Raw genomic sequence first — 23,780 nt, forward strand, 5'->3', positions numbered from 1 at the left:
CTGCCTGACATAGGCTTTTGCAACCTCCAAGCCCACACTTCCTCCAATGAGGCCTCACCTAATCCTTTCAAATAGTGCCAGTCCCTAGTGACTAAGTATTTAAATATATGAGCCTATGGTGGCCTTTCTCATTCAAACCATCGCACCATGTAACCCGATTCCGGAACTGGACATTCCTGAAGGCAGAACAGGTCTTACTACACCTACAGCAGAGGCACTAAGGCAATTGTTAGTGGTTTTACTGAAGAGTGTCCCTCTGTGTCTGTCACACTAAGTCTAGACTTTCTGCAACCCTGGAGACAGAATCCTACTCCCAGGAAGTATGGATGGGCCACTTCTCAGAACTTTGCTCATGTTTTCATCACAGATAATTACCCGAAGTTGTCTGACCTCTTCCAAAAATAAGACCTAAAACAATTGAGATCACTTAATCCTGTCTTCTCAGAAGTCCTTTGCTTTTAAAGCTCCTATTGTCCCTGCTGTCCCTCAGTCCTCTTAGTGTAACAGCCTTGAGGAGGTGAAAGAAGGGTTTGGGCCAATGGTTCTCAACCTATGGGTCATGACCCCTTTGAGGTCACATGTCAGATATTTACATTTTGATTCAGATAATTACAGTTCATAACATAATTACAATTACAGTTATAAGACAGCAACAAAAAGTTTATGTTGGGGGTCACCACAACATGGGGAATTGCATGTATTAGAGGGTCGCATCATTAGGAAGGTTGAGAACCACTGGGTTAGGTCCTCTGAGTCCTATCACATACTCCTCTTGATGGGGAGAGGCTTTCTTGTTGCTTTATGCTGTTTCTCAGAGTTCAGACAGTTTCTGAAATGTAATACTTCTTCAGACTTGTACCCTGGAGGGTATTATTGACATGATGATGATGATGATGATGATGATGATGATGATGATGATGATAATGATTGACATGATGATGATGATGGTGGTGGTGGTGGCAGTACTCATGTGACCTAGAATGACCCTTACTGCCTTTCTGGGACAGTGGCTACTGTTAACAAAATAATATTCTTGTGGTCTGATTTATAGCCTTGGTATAATTAACAGTGGCCCGTGTAAAATGTAAATTTTCATAAACAGACATATTAATGAAACAATTAACATAGAACTGAACTTTGTCTTTGTTCCTTCCTGCTGTGGTGTGATTTAGACACCAGGACTCATGGGTCAGTCTCCCATCACTTACCACAGAATCTGGATGATAGGGAGACTTCCCCCCTCCTTGCCTCCCTCCCTCCCTCCCTCTCACCACCCTGCCCACCCATACCTACAGTACATAGGTGGTAATGAAATGAATAATGAAAAATCCATATTTATTTTTAAAGAAAAATTCCAGGCTGTGTATGTTGGCACATATCTGTCATTGTAGCACTTAGCCAGGGCAGGAATGATCCTTCTGAGAGACGGAAAGATCAGAAATTCAAGGCAATCTTCTTAGGCTATATAAATGAGGGGAGAGCAGAATCCGATGGCCCATCTTTTTCCTATGGTCAGGAACTATCTGTAGGTATGTATGTATGTATGTATGTATGTATGTATGTATGTATGTATTTTCATCTAATCAAGGAAGTACCATCACTATTTGCATCATGGGGTAAGACCCCAGAGGCCTTCTCCACTCCCCAAGCCACAGTCTCAATTGTATCCCATGGGTTAGAAGCCTCAACATTCTCCCCTGGGGTTCACAAAGTCCTCGTCAGCCGGGCTCACAAGGAGACCATCCCCTCCTGTGCCTGCAGCTGCCAGGCGGGTAGGCTCAGCATAAGAGTCTTTATAGATATGAGAGTCAGGAGTCTATCACTTTGAGTTCCTGCTAAACAAGGGTATGTTCCACAGAAGATCTCCCTCAAATTGCATCATTACTGGGGACCTCTGGAATTGGCTGGTTTGGATTAAGTCCTGTGTATGCATACCCAAAGTTCTGGGCAGTAGCATCCCAGCCAGCAGTGCCATCTGTCACCGTATGGTGGGCACCCCCACCCTTCCCAGTGCATTAATTCTGTATGCTGGCACAGTTGCACAGTTCCAATATGTGTACGTTGGCCAGGAGTCCACAGCACAGGGCTACATGAAGGTAACAGGCTCGGTCTCCTCGAATCCCCAGACACCTGTGCCCACCAGCTTAGGAGTGGGCAGGGCTCCTTTGATACCAACCCTCCCTCCTAATCTCAAGCGCTTTGGTGCTATCTTGTAACTATAGGATCTGCAGCGAGATATCGAACAACACAGTGCGGGGGTGGAGTCTGTGTTCAATATCTGTGATGTCCTACTGCATGACTCTGACGCCTGTGCCAATGAAACGGAGTGTGACTCAATCCAGCAGACCACCAGGAGCCTGGACAGGCGCTGGAGGAACATTTGTGCCATGTCGATGGAGCGGCGCATGAAGTAAGCAGCCAGCTGGCCTTGAACCCGGCCAGCCTTTCACACACGCCGCAGCCACAGTAACTGTGCTCTCTAGAGGTCATTTAGAAATATACCAAGCAGTTGTTGGTACACTATGTGCCTTGCATCGATGAGGCTTGGAGTTAACTCCCAACACAGTGTACCTGTCATCTTAGCCCTTAGGAGGTAGAGACAGAAGGATGGAGAGTTCAGGGCCAGCCTGGGCTACAAGAATCCTACTCTTCAAAGAAAGAAAAGCCAAGAATTGGCAGAGAAGGTCTAGTAGGGTAAGCAAGGAAACCACAGGCAGGCAGCCCCACCTCTTGCCCAAGCCCTGGGATCAGGATTTCTGAGGTGCCTAAGTCCTTCAGAAGAATTGAGTTTAGGCCAAGAGCAGCAGCATCCGTCACTGTTTCCTGGGAAGGGATGGCGGGGTGTCTCCCTAAACAGTTCAAGTAAAAGACTGGGAAGTGGGCCCCATCAGGGGATTGGAACTCCAAAATGAGTTAGACTACGCTAAGAGTGGATGTGGACAGTTGTGGTAACTTCCTGTCCTCCGCTCCTGTCAGAATCGAGGAGACCTGGCGGCTGTGGCAGAAGTTTTTAGATGACTATTCCCGCTTCGAGGACTGGCTCAAGTCTGCCGAGAGGACAGCGGCCTGCCCAAATTCCTCAGAGGTGTTGTATACAAATGCCAAAGAGGAGCTGAAGCGGTTTGAGGTGAGCCTTTCCCATCCCATTCCCCCACTACAAGCTAAGCCTGCTGTAGCTCAGAAGCTGCTAAGTGACTTTGCATGACCAGATGCTCCCCACACAGTCACTGCCACCAGCCACTAGGACAGCCTTGCTAGTCTCACAGACCCGGGATGTGGTGTTCCTACCTGGGGAGCAGCCATGTGAAGCAAGCCACTTAGGGTTGGCAAAGTGTGTGTGTTGGGGGTGGGGGGGTTCCCCAGCCCTTTGCCTCTCTGGTGCTGACCTCCGCTTCGCGCTGCAGGCCTTTCAGCGGCAGATTCACGAAAGACTGACACAGTTGGAGCTCATCAACAAACAGTACCGGAGGCTGGCTCGAGAGAACCGCACTGACACAGCCAGCAAGCTGAAGCAGATGGTGCATGAGGGCAACCAGCGCTGGGACAATCTGCAGAAGCGGGTCACAGCCATCCTACGGAGACTCAGGGTAACCTGCCTGTGGCCCCCGGGATGCTGCCAGGAGATACTCAGGGAGAGGTGAAATGTGATAGGCCGTGGCAGGCTGGCAACATGGCAGCAGGTAGATTTCACTGAAAGCCCGAGTCATCTTAACATTCTTCTCACATGGCTTCTCATGGGTTCCATGGCTGCCAATGCTCATTTTTAAAGAGGGATTTGCATAGGGCTTCTCAGGCAGAGCCTGCCTGTGTGATCTGTGTTAGCAAAACACATCTCTCTTTGCAACGTCTGTAACCCAATGGTGTAGGTGTTGGCACAGGGACTGCCCACAGAGTCTGGGGCACTGCTTTCCCCGGGCCAGTGCGGGGCATTGGGACAGTAACTGTCTGAGGTTTAGAGCACACTGATTAACCTCAAAGCAGACTAGCAAGTTGAGAACCTAGACTTTTCGTTTTTATTTTTTAAGCCCTCCTCGAAGGACATTGGCAGGCTGTCCAATAATCTAGACAATTTCTTTGCATTAATCTATTTCTTGCTGGTTTGGCTGTTACTAGTCTAAGCCTTTACTTAACCTGGAATGCCACATTTGTCTTGAAATACCTGCCTGTCCCTTATGCAGTGGTAGCCTGGGAGGCCTCTTTCACTGGAGAGAATGAATCTGTTTTACAAGTTCAGAATTACTGGGAGTAAAATGGAGCAGTCACACTTAAGCCCTGTGTCTGTTTAAAAGACCATGTGTCTGTTAAAACACCGAGACTCACCATGTAATCCAGACTGGCCTACAACTCTTAATCCTTTGTCTCAGTCTCCTAGCTGCTAGGATTTCAGGCATGTGTCACCATTCCTGCCTGGATGAGCCCCTTCCTATCTTGAAGCTGCTCAACCTTCTCTCACGGGAAAGCCACTGCAGACTAATAAGGAAGACCCAACTTGCCCCATCCTCTGTGAATAGGGAGATCCACTGAATCAGACTAGAAAACCCGGAATTTCAAATTCCTCAAAGGACCTAAGCAAATATGTTGCATATTACCAAGCCCTGGAATTTTCTGAGGTGTAAGCCAAGGACCAGAGTGTTTGGGGGCAGGGTACCACACAGCCAAGACAAGCACCCAAGGCTCCAGATGCAGTGCTGAGGCTTCTGGGATACCCCAAAGACAGTCTGATAGCTTTGAGCACCCTCTTCTTTGAGCCAAACACAACGGTGTTGTGCGAGCATTGCCTCTCCTTCCTTCGCAGTACTTCACCAACCAGAGGGAAGAATTTGAGGGCACCAGGGAGAGCATTCTGGTGTGGCTCACAGAAATGGACCTGCAGCTGACCAACGTAGAGCACTTCTCAGAGAGCGATGCTGAGGACAAGATGAGACAACTGAACGTGAGTGCTGCTTCCTCAGCACCTTGGAAAGGCGCCTCTGTAAAAGACAGCCGAGTGCCAGTTTTAGCCAGTACTCAGAATTCCAGAATTCTCCAGGCAACAGGCTACACTTCACCTATGTACTTAGATTGCTTATTCTGGGCCTTTTAGTAGACAGCTCATTCCGAGGACAAAGCTCATTTTTTAGGTTACAGACTGAACTTTATCAACTTCCGTCTCTCTGGTACCTGAGTTCACTCGGGGCTGCCTTGGTGTCACTGGTGAGGCCAAGAACAGACCGCCCCTCTGCTCTCACTGCTATAAATGTCAGTGTACAGTCAGTTTGGAAGTTTTGTTTGTCTTTTGCTGTTGTTTTTTGAGACAGTGTCTTGCTATATAGCCCAGGCTGGCCTCAAACACATGGCACCATCCTGCCTTAGGCTCCCTGGTGATGAGATCATAGGCATGCGCCATTGTGTTCATCCTCACACTACAGTCTCTCCTCAGTCTTGGTTAGAAAACACCAACAAATGAAAACCCCCTGCCTCTGAAAACAACAGGCACTTAATTATTATTGACACTGGGTCCACCGAGGCAGATGCCCATCAGTGGCTTACCTGGAGAAATCTTCTATTCCCATCAAGTGCCAAGAAGATGAAATCTTTCCCCCATACCCATATGATGATCTCCATCTGGGTCAAATATACAATTTTTTTAATTGAAAAAAAAAGTATAGAATTGTTTCAAATTGATTGTCACTGTTAATTCCTTAAAGCAGACCCTACTGTGCCAATTGCAAAACAGAAAAAGAAAAGGGACAAGACAGTAAATGACATCTAATGCCACACCCCCACCCCCACCCCCACCCCCACCCCCAACCCCCATGTGGCCCTGTCATATGGGACAAACACGAGACACAAGGAAAGAGTCTCTACCTCACCTTCCAAACAGGGCTTCCAGCAGGAGATCACACTGAACACCAACAAGATTGACCAGCTCATCGTGTTTGGGGAGCAGCTCATTCAGAAGAGCGAGCCCCTGGATGCCGTCCTCATCGAGGATGAACTGGAGGAACTGCATCGCTACTGTCAGGAGGTGTTCGGCCGAGTCTCTCGCTTCCACCGACGCCTGACCTCCCACACCCCGGTAAGGACCCACACCCTGGTAACCGGCATACAGCACTCCCAGCTGCTCAGTGAGCGTATCGTACTGGATACTGAAGAATCAGGAGGGTTACCTTGTACTGGACCCATGATTTACTTACGGCTAAAAAGAAGGGCTCCATCTAATTGTGGTCCAGGGAAGCACCTCCATTCCTCCCTGGAGCTCTCCCCATCCAACCATGGCAGATTTGGAAATGTGCTAGTTTGATGTTGAGTCTTGCTTGATTCCACTCAGCTGCCTTTGTGTGAACCCAATGGACGTAGAGTTATGTTTTAAGGATTTGGTTTTGTTTGTTTGTTTGTTTAAGTTATGTGCTTTTTGTGTGAGTCTGTGCACATGAGTGCAGGTGTCTCTCTGTGTATGACAAAACTTTTCTTGAGTCACACATGTCTTACCTTATATAGTGAACTCATAATACAGATACCATCAAAGTTCAGCTTGGTGAACCAATAAGTTTTATAGGGTTTACTTATAGGAATATATGTGAAGGGTTTCTTAGAAGAGCAGAAATGACTCAAAGACAGCGGCATTACCAAAGCCCATCCCAGCACGGGTGACAGTTCACAAAAGCTAGGAACATGGAACACATTGCACAGCCTGCAGGCAGCTCAACAGGTTGGAAAATGTCCTTTCCAAATAACTCTAGTCTAAACCTCTTCCAGGCAGCTGATTTCTACTTCCAGAGAGTTACTCAGGCCTCAAGAACCTTCTTTACAGCTTGGCTTTCTTCCATCTGACGGGGGAGACCTCAGCTTTTATTGCTTACTCTGGCAGTGAGGAAGCTAGTGAATCCGGTCTGTTTCAGGAACTTCCTGAAGCTATTTTGAGTTGTGTACCTTCCTGTTTAAAGAGCTTTTCTGTAGGATGGATATTTCAATCTCAGTAAAAAAAAAAAACCCTTAGACAACACCTGGAGGCCAGAACAAAGTGTCAGATCCCTTAGTACTAGAATTACTGATAGTCGTGAGCCTCTTGGTGTGACTGCTAGGAGCTGAAGTCAGGTCCTCTACAAAAGCAGTATGTACTGTTAACCACTGAGCCATCGCTCCAACTCCCAGGGAGAATTTTTCCTTTGCATCTCTCTTTTCTTTCTTTCTTTGGTGTATAACAGTTTTTGACTGTTCATGAAGAAAGTGGATTATTTAATTTTGAACTGTGTGGCTAATGAAAAGGAAACCCTATGTATGTGTTTCCGTATAGAGCTGTGTTATGCTGGCCTCTGGGTCCTTTGCTGGAAGAGTGGATCAAGTCTTAGTAATGCTTCTAAAGCATGTACACTAGTGTCACAGTTAGGGTGTAGAGAAGTGTGGCATTGGACCTCTGAAGGTGAAGCACCTCATACATGTTTTATGATACGTAGTGGTGACTGTGTTTTTCAGAGCTGTTTTTAATGATAGTACTCTAGAGTGTTCTTTTTCAAGATGGCGATTGATTGAAAAACTAATTTGAAAAAATTGTGCCCCAAAAGTACAACAGTAATAGGAACCAAAATGGGGGGGTTGAGTGGGGATGGGTTCTTCTGTTTTCACACTTACTGACTTAGAGTTCAGTTACTTAGCAGTAGGAAAGATGGTGCCTGGGAGTTGTGCTCCCCTCCCTGCCCCCATAATCCTTAGAACAGGACTGACCATAATTCTGGTCAGTGTCAGTGGTCCCTAGAATTCACTGGAAACTGTCTAGTTTGGATTATATACATTATATAGCTGCTTGAGGATGTAATTTGTCCTCTCCCCTCATGTCTGGAAGCTTTCAATGTCTTTGCCTGTCTGGTGCTGGTCTTGCCTTTAAAGTATCAAATGTCAAGGGCTTGGGGATTTAGCTCAGCGGTAGAGCGCTTGCCTAGCGAGTGCAAGGCCCTGGGTTCGGTCCCCAGCTCCGAAAAAAAAAAAAGTATCAAATGTCCCTTTTCAAAGGGACCTTGATGTTTCCCTATTAAGGTGGTTTGGGGAATTCACATAAAGTGAAGGTCCTCATTCACTGTTCCCACCATACTGGGCCAGAACAGTTACTCTTGGCCACCATGATTGGCTGGTTGGTTGCTTTTCTGTGTGGTCCAACTTGGTCAATTTTGAATGTAGTTGTTTTTCCATCAGTATAGCCTCAGAAATCTCTAAGAAGTCCTCATTTTTAAATGTATTTGCTTACAATCATTTTTCTCTATAGAGCACGATAATATAAGCTGAAGTGTAGTGACACTATGAAATTAGAAAATTAAAAAGGCATAAACAAGAGCTGTGGAGGTGGCTGTTAGTAAAGGACTTGCTGTATTAAGCATGAGGGCCTGAGTCTGGGTCCCTAGCACCCATATAAACAGCTCAGCACAGCATTAGGCACCCATCACCCTGTGCTGGAAAAGACAAAAGACAGGAGGATCCTGGAGCTTCCCGGCCAGCAAGTCTAACTCAATCAGTGAGCTCCGTGTTCAGTTGGAGACACGGAAGGCATTGAGGAAGACACCTGTGTTATTTAACTTGGCACGTCACAGACACAAAATACCTGACAAAAACAACTTCAGGGGAATGTGTTTATTTTAGCTCACAAGGGTACAGCCCACACAGCAGAGAAAGAAGATGGGGTGGCAGGAACTTGAGGCAGCTGGTCACCTTGCATCTGCTCAGGAAGCAGGAAGTGATAAATGCTGGCACTTGGCTCACTTCTTCTATCTGGGACCCATGGGCCCGTATGGACCCACATTTAGTGTAGGTCTTCCCACCTCTATTACCCTGACCCACAAACTCCCTCCCTTGTATGCCCAGCAATGTGCTTTTAGGGTGGTTCTAAATCTCACCAAGTCAAGAATCAAAATTAACTATGACAATACCTACTGCCAACCTGCAGACTCCTTACACGCCTGCATACAGATGTATACATGCATGAGTGTACACATGTATACATACACCTACACACAGATGTACACACACACACACACACACAAACAAAATAGAGGATATGATTCTTGAAGATGTGTTTCTGTCAGCCATAATGACACTGGGCCATTGCTTCCTTACCATCTAGATAAACTTAGCTGCTTGGCTGTACTCTTATTTTTTATTGTTATTTTCTGCTAAGAATAAAAGCTATAGTTCTTTCAAAATACAGACTCCAGACCCCACTGTGGATTAATCAGAACTGAATAACCATACATAAGACCTGAGAACTTTTAAAATACAGTGTGTGTGTGTGTGTGTGTGTGTGTGTGTGTGTGTGTGTACACATTTAAGTGTTAGGGGTTGGGCAAATGTTTCCCAGGGCATCTTCACTTGCTGGTCTTCACCTTCCAACTTGTTCACTGCTGTGTACATCATATGCTGTAGATACCAGGCTAGCTGGCCAACGACTGTACAGGAATCTTGCCTCTAATAGGAGTGCTGAGATTTGAGCCACTCAGGATACTATGCCCTGTTTCCACTTGAGTTCTGAGGATTCGACTTCAGGTCCTCACGAATGCGTAGGAAAGGCTACCCCTTAACCCCCAGCCATCTCCCCACACCCACCCCTCAGTTCCTAAAAACAATTTAGAAATGTCAGTGCCAACTGTTTTCAGAACTGCTAGGCAGACAGACTTCCAAAGCTCTTTGCAACTACTGTAGCTTTTCAACTGGCTCACCCTAAAGCCTGGGTCCTCCCATTTTTAGGGCTTAGACGATGAGAAGGAGGCATCTGAGAATGAGACAGACATAGAAGACCCAAGGGAGATCCCGGCCAACTCCTGGCGTAAGAGGAGAGAGAGCGAGGAGCCCGCATCTTCCCAGTCACTGTGTCACCTTGTACCCCCGGCTCTGGGACACGAGCGGTCTGGCTGTGAGACCCCTGTCAGTGTGGACTCTATCCCTCTGGAGTGGGATCACACAGGTGATGTGGGGGGATCATCTTCCCACGAAGACGAGGAGGAAGGCCCATTCTACAGCGCACTGTCAGGTAAAGGCGGCTTCCCGGGACCTGGGACCTCAACCCATTTGACTGTGTTTCTAGCCACCATAGTGACGCAGCAAGTTCTCAGTGATTCAGAGTCTAGCTTATGGCTGGTACAGGCCTGTGACTTTCTGGCTTCTGTCCTGCCCACCTTTTGCCTCACTCGAGAACTAGCTTGCTCCTGTTATAGGTGGGATAACATTCGCATTCTGCCTTTGGGGCTGTCCGCTGATGACTCTAGCCAACGGGAGGCTCCTCGGTTGATTTTTCTGCAGCATTTAAAAAGGGTTATCAGAACACTGAGTGTGGCCCTTCTTACCACACGTGCCTCTAACCCACTACGACGACGAACAGGGGCGGACTGGGGGGAGGGAGGGGTCCTTCTGTTTTTTAAAGCTCTTTTACTGAAGAAGATGGGGAGTAGTTAAGGTCCTCCTCCCACTTGGCAGTGTCTCTGCGTGTCGAGGTAACTACGTGGGCATTACTCCGCAGGCGCCTCCAGCGAGGACAATGACATTATTCTTTTTCAGATGTAGAAATCCCTGAAAATCCTGAGGCTTATCTTAAAATGACCACAAAATCTTTGAAAGCATCTTCTGGTAGGCCGCTGCCCGTGCATGTGTCTCAACATGGCCGCATCCCATGGCACACACTGCATCCTAAACCTTGCTCCCGCGTCATGTCTGACCTGTGCCTCTGTGGACACCATGCGCCTTTGGTCCTTGTGTCATGGTGTATTTTACACTGCTGTACTCACCGTTGCCTGCGTGCTCCTTACATACTAGAGTGCTCTCAACGCCCCACCCACCCACGTACCCACGTCTAGGCCTGCAGAAAGAACTGCTATCGTGGTGCCATTGCTATTTTTTTCCTTCGGTGTGGGCCAAGCTTTCTTCATGGTGGCTTGGTTTCAGATGACTTCCTTGCTTCTGGTGAATTCCTAAAATGCGTTGCTGGGGTTAGAAAAGAACCACTGCTTTTGCCACAGCAGAAGAAGCCTTTCTTCAATTTGCCACTTTAGCCCTACACCCACCCTGTCCCTATCTTCAGTGGCAGTGGAAGGCTATCAGCGGCTGTTTGGTCCCTAAGTCCATCTTCACAGTCTCTCTTGCCCTCCCCACTCGGAGGCCTCCTATCCTTTTGGCCTCCAGACCTGACCTTACTCCCTAGCGTCCCCACAACTCCAGACCTCACCGGCTCCATCCAGAACGCCGCCATTCATCCCACAGCCAATAATCATATGTCTGTTGTGCTCCGTGCTGTGGTCCCATCTCGTGAAGGTGCCATGTTGCTCAGTTGCATGACTCATTTCATTCCCTCCCAAGACATACTGACATTTTGCAAACATTGCATGCTTTGCAAGGAAAGCTGAAGAACTCATTTTGATATTATAACATGATGCCATGTCGCCTGTGACCATGTTTATGTCACTAAATAGAAATCCTCTGATTGGAGAGTAGACCCCCAACTCAGGGTGACGCTTTTTTTTTTTTTTCCTTAGGTAAATCCATTTCTGAGGGCCACCCATGGCGTGTTCCCGACAGCCCTTCCCATTCCAAGCATCACTACAAACACATGGGAGGTGACAGGACTGTGGCACCAGTCCCCGCAGATGCCAGCACGCCTTACAAACCAGCCTATGTAAGTCCTGACCCCTTGGGAATGTAGCCCAGGCACATGCGGGCATTTCCAGTCTCACTGGACCTGTTTTGCTCATATGGTGATGGGATCTCTGAGGGGACTTCAGGGAAGGCATGTCACTCAGTGGTAGAGCTTGCCTTAGAGAGACCTGAGTTCATGTCCCAGCACCACCCAAAGAACAAGGCGCCCTCTGCTGAGGTATCCCTGTTTCGGCAGAACCCAGCCAACGGACTAGATTTAAAGAAAGGTTTCCAGCCTCCAAATCTGTGTGTGCTGATAACGAAGTGATGGACAATGATGAGAGAACTATTTCTGTTAGCATCAATTCCCCATATAAATAACAGAACCTTCCTGAGCCGCCTCTTGGCTCTCAAATCTGTGCTGTTTGCTTTCTGACTGAACATCAGAAAACAAAACAGGACTTCATCATAATCTGAATTGGTGGCGATGAGACTTGGATTTGGTTCCCAAGCCATGGTAGGGAAGCACATAGCACCCCGTAGGCCTCCCTCACCTGATAGTGAACGTGCCTCGTACCTTAGGACTAATGTGTGTACAGGGAGGAGGCCCTCTTTACTAATGCTGTACTGGGGTGCTTATGAGAATAACTACGCCTGCACCTCTTAGTTGCATTAGTTCATGGTGTGCTCCGGTGAAGCAGCATCTGGAGACGGCATAAGGTTAAAGGTCAGCTAGAGATATGTTAGCTCAGAGCATTCACAATGAGGGAGTTGAGGTTAAAAACGTCATTTGCAGTATAGTAACACAGGCATCTTTCAGAGTAGGCAACGCAAGTGGAGGTGGAGGGCCAGTGGGTTTAGCCAAAGCGCCCTCTGTGTGGGGGTGACCGTCACTATGTAACTGGGGATAAATCTGATACAGACGTGGCTGTGCCCACTTTGGAATGCCTCCTCTTGCTTAGCTGACAGCTACCACTTTTACTGTCTCCATCGGTGCTGCAGCCTAAGACTGCCGAAGGGAACCCCACCCAGCCCCAGAACCCTCTCCCTACTCTGCAGTTTGGCTTCTACCCTGAGTTAGGCTTGTTTTCCTCACCTGCCCAAGTTCAACAGCTCAGCCTTTCTACTGGCTGTGAAACCACACGTGTTACCAGAGATCCGAAGCCTCATTTCCCGCATTCCACACAAAGAAGCCACACGGACACAACCCAGAGGAAGCGCGGCCTTCCTAAGAGGGATCCATTTATTTTTGGAAAGGCCTGACGTAATAGGCCACTCAGCTCTGGGAGCAGAAGAGTCACTGTGTACATTGAAGGATAAATGCTTGATGATGAATGACCTAGAAAGACGGGGGACCCTGTGTTTCCCATTCACAGTGAGGAAAATGCTGAACACCTCGACAGGGTGATGGTGAGGGGCTTTGTACAAGTGCTACTGCAAGAGCTGTCTCGTAAGATAAGGGGTCACCTCCAACTCTTCCCATCGTTTGTGTGGAGACCCTCAGGAATGATACAGAAATGGCTACTTTATTCCCATCTTTAACGCGCCATGTTTCCTTGGCTGTCGCTGGCTTTCTGCCCTCAGACAGCGTCCTCATCAACCTCGCCTACAGTGATAAGCGGGTCACACATCGGTCACCTATCAGTGGGAAAAGTCCCACATCTCCACTTCTGAACTGTCCACAGAACCCCAGATGTCTTTGAGATCGCTTTAGGGTTTTACACAAATAACCTAAAAATTGGGCCGTTCCAGGTGAAGCTGCTGTTACATCAAGGCACCGATGACAGCAAAGGCGGCTCAAAGGACAGCACCCAGCAGGGAGACGAGCAGCTGGCCACTCTAACGGGACAGCAGCCAGGTACCAAAGACGGGCAGCCCTAAGGAGATGTGTGGAGCTTGGCGTCTGGGGCTAGGTGTTTACTTCGACTTTCACTTGATAAAACACTAATTAGGGATCACGCGATGACATAATTTACCAAGACTGCTGAACCTACCCCCACAGCAGCCTCGGTTAGTGTGAAAGAGCCAGTTGGTGTTTATGAATGAGTCCCCAGCCATCTCATTTTACATTGAATTATTTTTCCCTGTAGTGCTGGGGTTAAGCTTGGCAGACAAGTGTCCTAACGTCCCTGGCCCTTCAGAAACAGTTCTTTACACAATGAGTGACAAAGGGTCCCCGTAGGAGACCCTACGCATGTTTTGTTTCTTTGAGACAGGGTTTCCCTGTGTAGCTCTGGCTGTCTTGGAACTTGCTCTGTAGACCAGGCTGGCCTCAGACTCAGAGATTCGCCTGCCTCTGCCCCCCTAGTGCTGAGATTAAAGATGTGTGCTCCCACCACCCGGTTATGACATGCATGTTTTAATGACTTGCCACGTAAGGAAAAAACCAAGACGGGAAGGTGGTAATTAGCACATTGTCTCAAGGTCCTCATAAGGCTGGCCCAGAAGTTACCAAAGTCTTTGCTGGGCTAGGTGTAGAGTAGAGCTGATCACACGGGGATGATCGTTGTGAATCAAAACAGCAACGCTACCTAACATGCTCGGCCGGAGGCCAGAGTACCTGTTGGGCACAGGTTGGATTTCCTCACCCTCTGTCCCTACTCCCTTCCAGCCTTTGTCGGAGTGGAAGGGATGGGCCTTGGATCAGAACTTGGAGATTCCAGATGACAACTCTGGTCCTCCTCCAAGGAGCATCCTTGGCTCACCTTTGCCACGCTGACCGCCCGTTTTATTGCTCGCTCTAATTGGCGGCTCTGGATTCCAGGTGCCTTCGACCAGTGGGAGCTGATTCAGGCGCAGGAACTCCACGGCAAGCTCAGATTAAAGCAGACCATGCAGCAGCTGAATTCCGATATCGGCAGTATCGCTGCTTGGCTCGAAAAAACTGGAGCCGAGCTGGGAGCTCTCACGTCGGCAGAGCCTCCCTCCAACATCCAGGAAATGGCACTCAGGGTGAAGAGACTGCAGGTGAGTGGAGCGGTGGGTGGAGGGAGGGGAGAGGTGATCAGAGCAGGCTCGCACTGCTGCTGGACAAACAGACCTGGGTTTGGAGTAGCTGGTAGCATACGGGGACAGGGACGTGGAAGTTAGTTGCTTTTACCTCAGTAAGGACCAAAACACGGGTTTCCCTTTTCACATGAGCGAGTGTCTACAGAAAATCCCCAAACCAAGAAGAGCAGAGAGATGACTCAGGTCCTCAGGACTGGAAAGATCTAGACTGTAGATTTAGGTGATGGTAGCTGGTGTCAGGCCACATAAAGCCAACCCTCTGGCCTATATGTGGCAGTTCTACATGAGGCTAGCAGTGGAGTCTTCCCAGGAAAGGTTCACACTAGGAGGGCCAGCTCACTGGCTGAAGAATCCTGTGGCCTGACCTCTGTGGCTATGCTGTGATATGGTTAAAGACTTGCTACTTATACGATCAGCCCTAGGCCTCAGGAGCGCCAGCCCAGGGTGCAGGGGAGGGGGCGGTTTAAGCCCTGCCTTTTGGGGGTGCCCTGAGCAGATAAGTCTGAGGTCCTGAAACCCAAGACAGGAGCTTTGAGGATGTCCAGTTTCCCTTCACAACTGTACTTTCCCATTGCAGATGTAGAGGTTAGCATTTCTCCTAGAACAGTGGTGTGTCTGGGGTCCCTAAGGGCAAGTGCAAAGTAGCCATCTAGTCTTTATCTGGAAAACATTTAGTCTTACCTAGGACTGTCCCTAAGCCAGTAACAGACAAGGGACTGTAGGTCAGCAGGGTCTCTTTGTGCCTCCGGTCAAGCCTGTCAGAGCCAGGCCTCTGGTTCCCCAACCCTGTTAGCCAGCCAAGCTCACTAACCTTGTAAGGCAGCTCCCTCAGCTGATGCTTCCCAGCCACTCACAGACGAGTTCTCTCTCGTCTTGGTGCCCACTGCTTGGAGAAGTGTGGAGGAGGGCTGTCCTTTCCAGGTATTCAGAATGAGCCCTTCTTCCCTGTTGTCCGAAGCCCTAACCTGATCTGCTCCCTAGGAGATATTAAAAGCCTTCGAAACCTACAAGGCCTTAATGGTCTCCGTCAACGTGAGCCACAAGGAATATCTGCCCAGCCAGAGCCCGGAATCCACAGAACTCCGAAATAGGCTCCATCAGCTGAGCCTGTCCTGGGACAAGGTCCAGGGTGTGATGGACAGCTGGCGAGGAGACTTGCGACAGTCACTCATGCAGTGCCAGGTATGTTGACTCAGCCCAGGGCCCTGTCCCAGCAGCAGCCTGGCCCATACACTTGGAGCTGCTGATATTTTTACCATCCCCAGGCTTGAGTTAGGAAGTAAGCAAGTTCCCCTCCCCCCGAGCCATTAAGATGACCCTGTGTTTACCTAGCATTTCCAGGTCTGTTGCCTATGCCCACCGTGGGAGTAAGGGGCACAGCATGCATACCACCAGGTTGAGGAAACTGTCTCTCTTTGTTCTTTTGTCAGAGAGAACCATAGAGCATTTTGATATGGGAGTAGTTTGATGCGGGAGCAGTTTGATACTTAGAACAATTCCCTGAAACTCTGGGACGTCAGAGTTCCCCTCTGAGACCTGAGCCTGATTCTAGGGCTCATTTTCTTTTTTAGGACTGAATATATATATACAATATATGTATACAATATAATGTTGGCCTGCTACCCAACCCATGTGAGTGTTGAGCGTGCGTTAGCTCTCCACCACCAGTTAGCACTGAGTCTGTCTTTAGGAACGTGAGCCCATCACAGCCTGTCATATGGGGTGGGATCCCACAAGCATTGCATCTGGAAAGTGGGCTAAATAACATGTATGGTCTTCACATGTAAACCAGTACCTAGAACACCCACCCACCCCCTACTCCCCCCACCTCACCCCACCCCCACTGCTGGTATCAGTTCATATCTGATGCCTCCCAGGGCTCTGCAGTGTCCACTCTTCCTCCCCGCTTTTTCCTTTCCTTTTGAGTCCCTGGGCTGTCACTGAAATCTGGTCCTTTGCTGACTGACTAACGGGTAAGAATGAGCAGGCACTCCTAGGCACCCCTGCCCTCAGCCCGCACCAAGACCATGCTCTAATGAGTGCTGTTTCTGAAGGACTTTCACCAGCTGAGTCAAGACTTGCTCCTGTGGCTAGCGAGTGCCGAGAGCCGCAGGCAGAAGGCGCACGTCACCAGCCCAGAGGCAGACCAGCACGTCCTCCTGGAGTGTCAGAAAGAGCTAATGGTAAGTGTCCTCCACGGGCTCATGAGTCACTGTCACCTCCATGGGTCGGAGTCCTTGGCAGCCTCATGCAGTGCTCTGGGCACGGTCGGTGGCTGTGACTCAGGGGTTCATGCAGAGAGGTGAGGAGCCAGAGGCAGATGCGTTTAAGATCCTTGGGAATAAGGGACATCAGTGTGTTAAAGGTACCTTTTGGAAGGCAAGGCCACTGAAGCATGTCTTTTCCATTGTTAATATATTCACCCCTGGCTGGAGAGGTGGCTCAGTGGTTAAGAGCACTGACTGCTCCTCCAGAGGTCCTGAGTTCAATTCCCAGCAACCACATGGTGGCTCACAACCATCTGTAATGGGATCTGATGTCTCTTCTGGTGTGTCTGAAGGCAGCTACAGTACACTTATATATAATAAATAAATAAATCATATATTTTTTTTCACCCCTGGATACCCAGTGGTCTTACATTCCTACACAGATTTGGGGGTATTTGAGTCCACCAGGTAAAATGTTCATTTTGTTTATATATATATGTGTGTGTGTGTGTGTGTGTGTGTGTGTGTGTGTGTATTCATTCTGCATATATTTTCATACAACCTATATAAATCGTCCCATACGTCTTGAATCCCCTCTTGATTACTTACAATCCTTAGTATACTATAAATGAGTTATGTATATGCTAAGTAAACTTGTTCTGCCACACTTGGGGAATAACAGGGAGAGCATTCATGTATCCAGAGCAGCAGAAGTTCTTTGCTGTGCTTTTTGGATCCATGACTGATCAGCTGTGGGTACCGGACCCTCGGGCACAGAGGGCTGACTGCACTGTTCATCTGGTCCAGGGGAGGACATACTGCCCAAGATGAGCTACATGTTATCTATATTCATAGTAGAAATGTCCCGTTTTCTGGAGGTAACTGTGTCTTTCATTAATAAGCCAAGGTGAGACCTATACGTACATTCTCACTTGTCTCAAAGGGACTTGTTTTTACCTATAAGCTTACATGTAGTTTAATTTTTCAGTATTTTGTATTTAAAATTGCTTGGCATTGCTTTAAAAAAAAATTCTATACTAAAATCTCTGTAAAGCTCCACTCCCTACATAACAGTGCCCAAGAGAACTTTCTACATGAGTGGGTAGCCCCTGCCTCTGTAGCGCAGGTGGCTACCAAGGGACTGGGATGTGATTGAGACCGATTTTCTCCTTTTGAGTGGAGGTAGCAGCATAGCAAGAAGACAGCCCTTAAGTGATTGGCCCAGGGCACCCTCTGTGTAGCTAAGTGGTGCTCAATCTAACAGCTCTTGTGTACTGGCTTCAGTTTCCCTGCCCTGGTGAATAAGGGCCTAGGCTTTTCATAGTACACTCCTTCGCTTCTCCCCTCTAATTTCTCAACATCAAAGCATCTTTAGAGTTCAAGGGAATTAAAAACAGGGGTTGGGTTACAACCTTTTCAGCTGTTCTCTGGATAGTGTGAAGCTATCTGGTATCAATGAACCAAAGAAAGTTCTGGAATTGGGTTGTACCTTGCATTCGTCCCAGAACACAGAAAGCTGCACCATCCTCCCCTCCGACAACTCTTACACCATTTTGCTTTCAGAAACTGGAAAAGGAGTTGATAGACCGTCAGCCTCAAGTCAGCTCCTTGCAGGAGATTTCCTCCAGCCTTCTGGTTAAGGGGCACGGAGAGGACTACATTGAGGCCGAAGAGAAGGTCCACGTAATCGAGAAGAAACTCAAACAGCTGCGAGAGCAAGTGGCTCAAGATCTGATGTCCTTGCAGGGAAGCCTGGTGAGTCAGTCCCCTTGCCAAGTGGCCAAGATACCTCAGAAGAGGCAGGTAGGGTGACAGGCTGCAGCCGCACTGTAGTAGAAGTAGTGTGGAGGTTCCAGGCCCTTCTCGGCTGTGCAGCTTTATAAAATAAGTTGCATAAGCCCCATGCACATGATCTGCCATTTGGAAAAAGGCAGATAACAGTCACATCTATCTATCAGTAGGAATATGCAAGATGGGTCCCACCACCCTTTCTACCTTCGTGCTGGACACAAGCCCTCACTCTCTCAGGACTGTCCTGGTCTCCTTCCTAATTATCTTCTCATCTGTTGAGCTTCTGTTCTGAAAACGTGCTGTAACTCAGCGAGCATGCCAGACTGTGGCCTCCCCCAGCTGGAACAGTGACATGAGCCCCCCAGCGACAGACGGACGGACAGATGGATGGACCGACTGAGACTCACAGCCACTTGGGACTGTGGGGTTTTCAGTGCTTTGGCTATATGGCCTGTTGCCTGGAAACGTCTGTCTTTTACACGGGAGGAGAGAGTAATTAGCAGGATTTAAGCTAGGATGGGGGGTGTTGGGGATTTAGCTCAGTGGTAGAGCGCTTGCCTAGGAAGCGCAAGGCCCTGGGTTCGGTCCCCAGCTCCGAAAAAAAAAGAACCAAAAAAAAAAAAAAAAAAAAAAAAGCTAGGATGGGAACAAGCTGCTCTTTTAAGAGTTCATAACGCACAGTGCAGGAGGCTACCTATAACTTGGTTTCCCCCTAAACTGAACAACTGGGTGTGGCTTTCAGAATCCAGACGCTTCTTTGACCAGCTTTGATGACGTGGACTCAGGGGAACGACTTCCAGCAGCAAAGGTCAGTACCCTTCCTGCCTCAAAACATGCCCGGCATGGCTCTCAAGTCACTAAGATGACGGAATCTTGAGCGTCCAAGGCCCCACTGGACCTCTTAAGAAATTGCAGTATTTTTAGTAACAATTATCTTTGAGTGTGTATATACAGCACGCCACTGTCTGCATATGGAGGTCACAGAACAACTTGTAGGACTCGGGTCTCTCTGTCCATCACTTGGGCCATCGGGCTTGGCAAAAAGTACCTTTAATTGTGAGCCATCTCTCTGGTCCTATAAAATGATTAATAAAAAAATGATGTTTCCAAAGACAACTCAAAAGGCTCTCTCGTGATGAGTTACTTTTCTTCGAGGTCATAGATTGTAGGTGAGGGCCTCTGTTGAGGGATTTCCTCTTGTCTCCAGTAAATCAGATCAGTAAACTGAAATTTGAAAATCTTGATGGCTTAACAGACCTAATCACTCCCTGTCATCAAGTTGAATCACATGTGGTGTGTGTAACTCAAGTCCCAGAAGCGTGATAGGAAAGTGACCTAAGAGGGTGGGGATGGGGTTGCTAACCTAAGGAAGGACACGTTGCATTGTGGGCTTCTTTGTTCCAACAGTTTGGAGAGGAAGAGGAAGAGGAGGAGGAAGAAGAGGAGACAGACAGCAGGTAATGGGATTATGGTTCCCACAGTGACTCCCCGTGGGTTCCTGCGGAGAGGTGCGCCCAGCTACCTGAATTATTTTCTATGACTGACAAAACACCCTGACAAAGCAATGGAGTAAAGAAGTTTATTGTAGCTCACAGTTCCAAGGGTTCAGTCCATCGTGGCAGGGAAATCATGATAGCAGGCACTTGAGGAGCTGGTCACATTGTACCCACAGTCAAGAAGCAGCTAGAGAGACGATCAGTGGTCTTGGCTTGCTTTCTCCTTTATCTTCAGAGCCCCAGCCTGTGGAATGGTGTCTCCCACTCTCGAGCAGTTAGCCTAATCTAGAAAACCCCTCACTGCCAGGCCCAAAGGCCCATCTCCTATATGATTCTTGTCAACTTACCTATTAATCAGGCATCATCCCAGTGTCAGCTCATTTGAACCTCACATCCCAGAGCCCTGAATTTCTTTCCATAAGCACGGAGTCAGATGATGGTGAGTGTGCCTTATGAACCCCTCCTGATGAGAGTCCCCCACCTTCTGTTTGCAGGATGCCCCACCTCGACAGCCCTGGCATCTCACAGCCAAGGCGCTCCTTCCTCTCAAGGGTGATCAGGGCAGCACTACCATTGCAGCTGCTTCTGCTGCTGCTGCTGCTCCTGGCCTGCCTGCTGCCTGCCTCCGAAGATGACTACAGCTGCACCCAGGCCAACAACTTTGCCCGCTCCTTCTACCCCATGCTGCGGTACACCAACGGGCCACCTCCCACCTAGAGGGTGGTTCTGCCACCTGCCGTGCCATGCTGTTGGCCACAGGTGCTCAGCTCATGGTATCAGACCAACCCGGGAGTGAATCTTCGCCTTGAACAAGGTCCAGGGACTTGCTGCAGACACCTCCCTCCTCTTGTCCAAGTGGAACTGTGGGAGCCCAGGACAACTCAGACAAGATGGTTCTCTGTCCCAGCAGAAGGACAAGTACAGCAGGAGGACCTGGCATTCGAATAAAGTTACTAGACTGATGATTCAGAGAACTCTGGAAAAGGGGCGGGCTTCCGGGAGAGCCACACACTGTCGTAGCACAGCTGATAAGGAAGGCCCCGTGAACCATGATGTTCAGCACATACATGAACTACATCCAAGAAGCTAGTAGGTCCCCTACCTTAGCAAATGGTTCAGAAACTCCTGTGCACTGAGCTGATTGGTTGATTCAGATACATTTTAAATACTTGGAATGAGATTTCCTCCAATCGGCTAGTGGTCTATACGTCCCAGGTTATAAACCAAAATCTCCCCCTTGGTACCCAGGTCAGCTCTTTTACATTGCTTTTAAAAAAAATCTCTAAAGAAATTTTATTGCATGGATGTTGTTATTTGTGCATATTTTTTAACAACGCTGAATCTGTGTATAATGTAAACTTGGATTTAAAAAAAAAAGATTTTGGCCTGAGCTTTTGACTAATGTACAGTAAATGCCAAACTACAGACTTGATAGGGATGTTTTTTATAATTTAATTTTTTAAGACTTTTCATGTTTAAAGAGACACTTCAGGTCTGGTTGAGCTGTTTGGCCACCAGGGGTTGGTAAAGAAACTTGGAAGTATTTGTGATATGTACAACTCAGATGTTTCTCATTAAAAAAAAAAAAGCCAGATCGTGTATTGGACTCTGTGAGAAAGCAGGTCAGTGGCGCACTTGGTCTTCCAAACAGAACAAATATCGTCCTAGACTCACCTGATCCCAGCCCACTGCTACCATGGACCCTGCGGCTACCTCCTGTGGCACAGACCCAGGCAGGGAAGCTGCCTATGCTCTCCCTCCCCCAGACTACCCCTTCCTGTCTCCCTGAGAGTCAGCTGAGCTCAGTGAGACTGTAGCCACATGTTGGTGTGGACTCATAGGCAGCCTGCACTTTTCCTTCCTAGACTATTTGGGTCACCCAAGTCCTCTAGCTGCTTGCCAAGGACAGCCTCCTCTTCTTAGCCAGTCTCTTTTCCCTCCCCCTCCAGGACTCACCAGATCCTAACACAATGGCCACCAGGGACCATTCAGTTATCACCTATATACCCCACTGTCCAGAGTCCTGCCAGCCGTCCTCTCTAGCCTTGAGACCCAGGCCCAGTACTGCAGTCCCTACTGCCAGGTAAAACTTGTGTTAAAACTGAAGACATGAGCAGACTGTGGCAGAAAAACAGAAGACCTGGAGAGAGGCTGTATTTCCATTTACCCGACAAACAGGAAATTGAGATCCCAATGCTACTGTGAATTAGCATCCTGAACACTAAATACCTCCAGCTAAGACGGAGACTTAAATAAAAGAAAATCCTCAACCAGCCTGGAGAGATGGCTCAGTGGTTAAGAGCACTGGCCGCGCTTCTAGAGGTCCTGAGTTCATTTCCCAGTAATCATATCTCAGCTCACCACCATCTACAACGGGATCTGATGCCCTCTTCTGATATGCAGATGTACAATAAATACACCTTTTTATAAATAAATAAATAAATAAAAAAAAAAAAAAAAACAACCCTCATCCAACAAATTCCAGACGTACAAATCCCCCAGTTACAGTCCCTAATGAAAACGACATAGAAGAACTTAAAGAATTCAAAGAATGATTGTAACTATGGTCAAACAACTCAAGGCAGAGACAAAATAAGGAAGCTGATCTAAATAGTTTGAGGGTTTTTTTGTTTTGTTTTGTTTTTGTTTTTTTTAAGAACTTCAAATGGAAATGTTAGAAATGAAAGTTTTAATAAACCAATTAAAAGCCTCATGGAAAGCCTGAGCAACAGAATGGATTGTGTCAAAACAGACAGGGGTGGAAGACAAAATAAAGGAAATGGATCATTCAGTAAAGATCAAGAGAAATAGGGGTTGGGGATTTAGCTCAGTGGTAGAGTGCTTGCCTAGCAAGTGCAAGGCCCTGGGTTTGGTCCCCAGCTCTGAAAAAAAAAAAAAAAAAAAAAGAAAAAAAAAAAAAAGATCGAGAAATATAACAATAAGTGAAGCGTGGAAAAGTTTTGGAACCCCATAAAAAGACAATCTGATTTGGGGCATGGAAGGAGAAGAAAAGCATAATGAAGGCCTAGAAAACCTGTTCACAGATATCATAGAAGAAAATCCCCCCAAACCTAGAGAAAAAGATTCCTGAGGACACTAAGTAGATAAGAGCAGAAAAGTGTATTAGAGTTAAAATACTAAAAATGCAAAATATAAAAAGGGCTTTTGAGCTCCAAGGGAGGAGGGTCAAGCCACTTCCAAAGTCATGTTGGTTACAATAATAGCTGATGATTCAACAGAGACCTTTAAAATCAGCAGGGCCTGAAAAGCTGTATTCCAAGAGCCTAACTGTTATACCTAGCAAAACCATCTGATAAGGGGCTGGAGAGATGGCTCAGCAGTTAAGAGCACTGATTGCTCTTCCAGGTCCTGAGTCAGTTCCCAGGACTCACTTGGTGACTCACAACCATCTATAATGGTGTGTCTGAAGAGAGCTACAGTGTATGCATAAAAATAAATAATTCTTTTAAAAAAAATCATCTGTTAAAATTGAAGGAGGGCCTCTCATGATATCATGTGTCTTTAATCCCAGCACCACTGGGGAGACAGAGGCAACTAGATCTCTAAATTCCAGGCCAGCCAAGGTTATATAGTGAGACCCTCCCACACATACACAAAATAATAATTTGAAACATTACAGGCTATTACCAATGTTCTTGGTTACACTCTAGAACTTCATAGGAAAACA

General features: G+C 47.7%; 1 protein-coding gene across 2 annotated transcripts in view; it reads left to right on the forward strand.

Moving 5' to 3' along the window:
- Syne2 (spectrin repeat containing nuclear envelope protein 2) overlaps window positions 1–21,680 on the forward strand; it is a 268,150-nt gene extending 246,470 nt beyond the window's left edge. The window contains exons 3-18 of one of the 2 annotated variants that reach the window (XM_032907954.1): window positions 2,223–2,410; window positions 2,977–3,127; window positions 3,405–3,587; window positions 4,796–4,933; window positions 5,864–6,058; window positions 9,712–9,994; window positions 10,519–10,587; window positions 11,490–11,629; window positions 13,342–13,447; window positions 14,354–14,556; window positions 15,580–15,780; window positions 16,653–16,781; window positions 18,369–18,560; window positions 19,339–19,408; window positions 20,011–20,053; window positions 20,587–21,680. In XM_032907954.1, the coding sequence (XP_032763845.1) occupies window positions 2,223–2,410; window positions 2,977–3,127; window positions 3,405–3,587; window positions 4,796–4,933; window positions 5,864–6,058; window positions 9,712–9,994; window positions 10,519–10,587; window positions 11,490–11,629; window positions 13,342–13,447; window positions 14,354–14,556; window positions 15,580–15,780; window positions 16,653–16,781; window positions 18,369–18,560; window positions 19,339–19,408; window positions 20,011–20,053; window positions 20,587–20,809 (2,514 nt within the window). In that variant the 3' untranslated portion in view covers window positions 20,810–21,680. Of the gene's footprint in view, window positions 1–2,222; window positions 2,411–2,976; window positions 3,128–3,404; window positions 3,588–4,795; window positions 4,934–5,863; window positions 6,059–9,711; window positions 9,995–10,518; window positions 10,588–11,489; window positions 11,630–13,341; window positions 13,448–14,353; window positions 14,557–15,579; window positions 15,781–16,652; window positions 16,782–18,368; window positions 18,561–19,338; window positions 19,409–20,003; window positions 20,054–20,586 lie in introns of both variants that reach the window. The other variant, XM_032907953.1, reaches the window with a different exon arrangement.
- Window positions 21,681–23,780: the final 2,100 nt, after the last annotated feature.

Source organism: Rattus rattus, chromosome 7 (assembly GCF_011064425.1).
Source record: "Rattus rattus isolate New Zealand chromosome 7, Rrattus_CSIRO_v1, whole genome shotgun sequence".
NCBI lineage: Eukaryota > Metazoa > Chordata > Mammalia > Rodentia > Muridae > Rattus > Rattus rattus.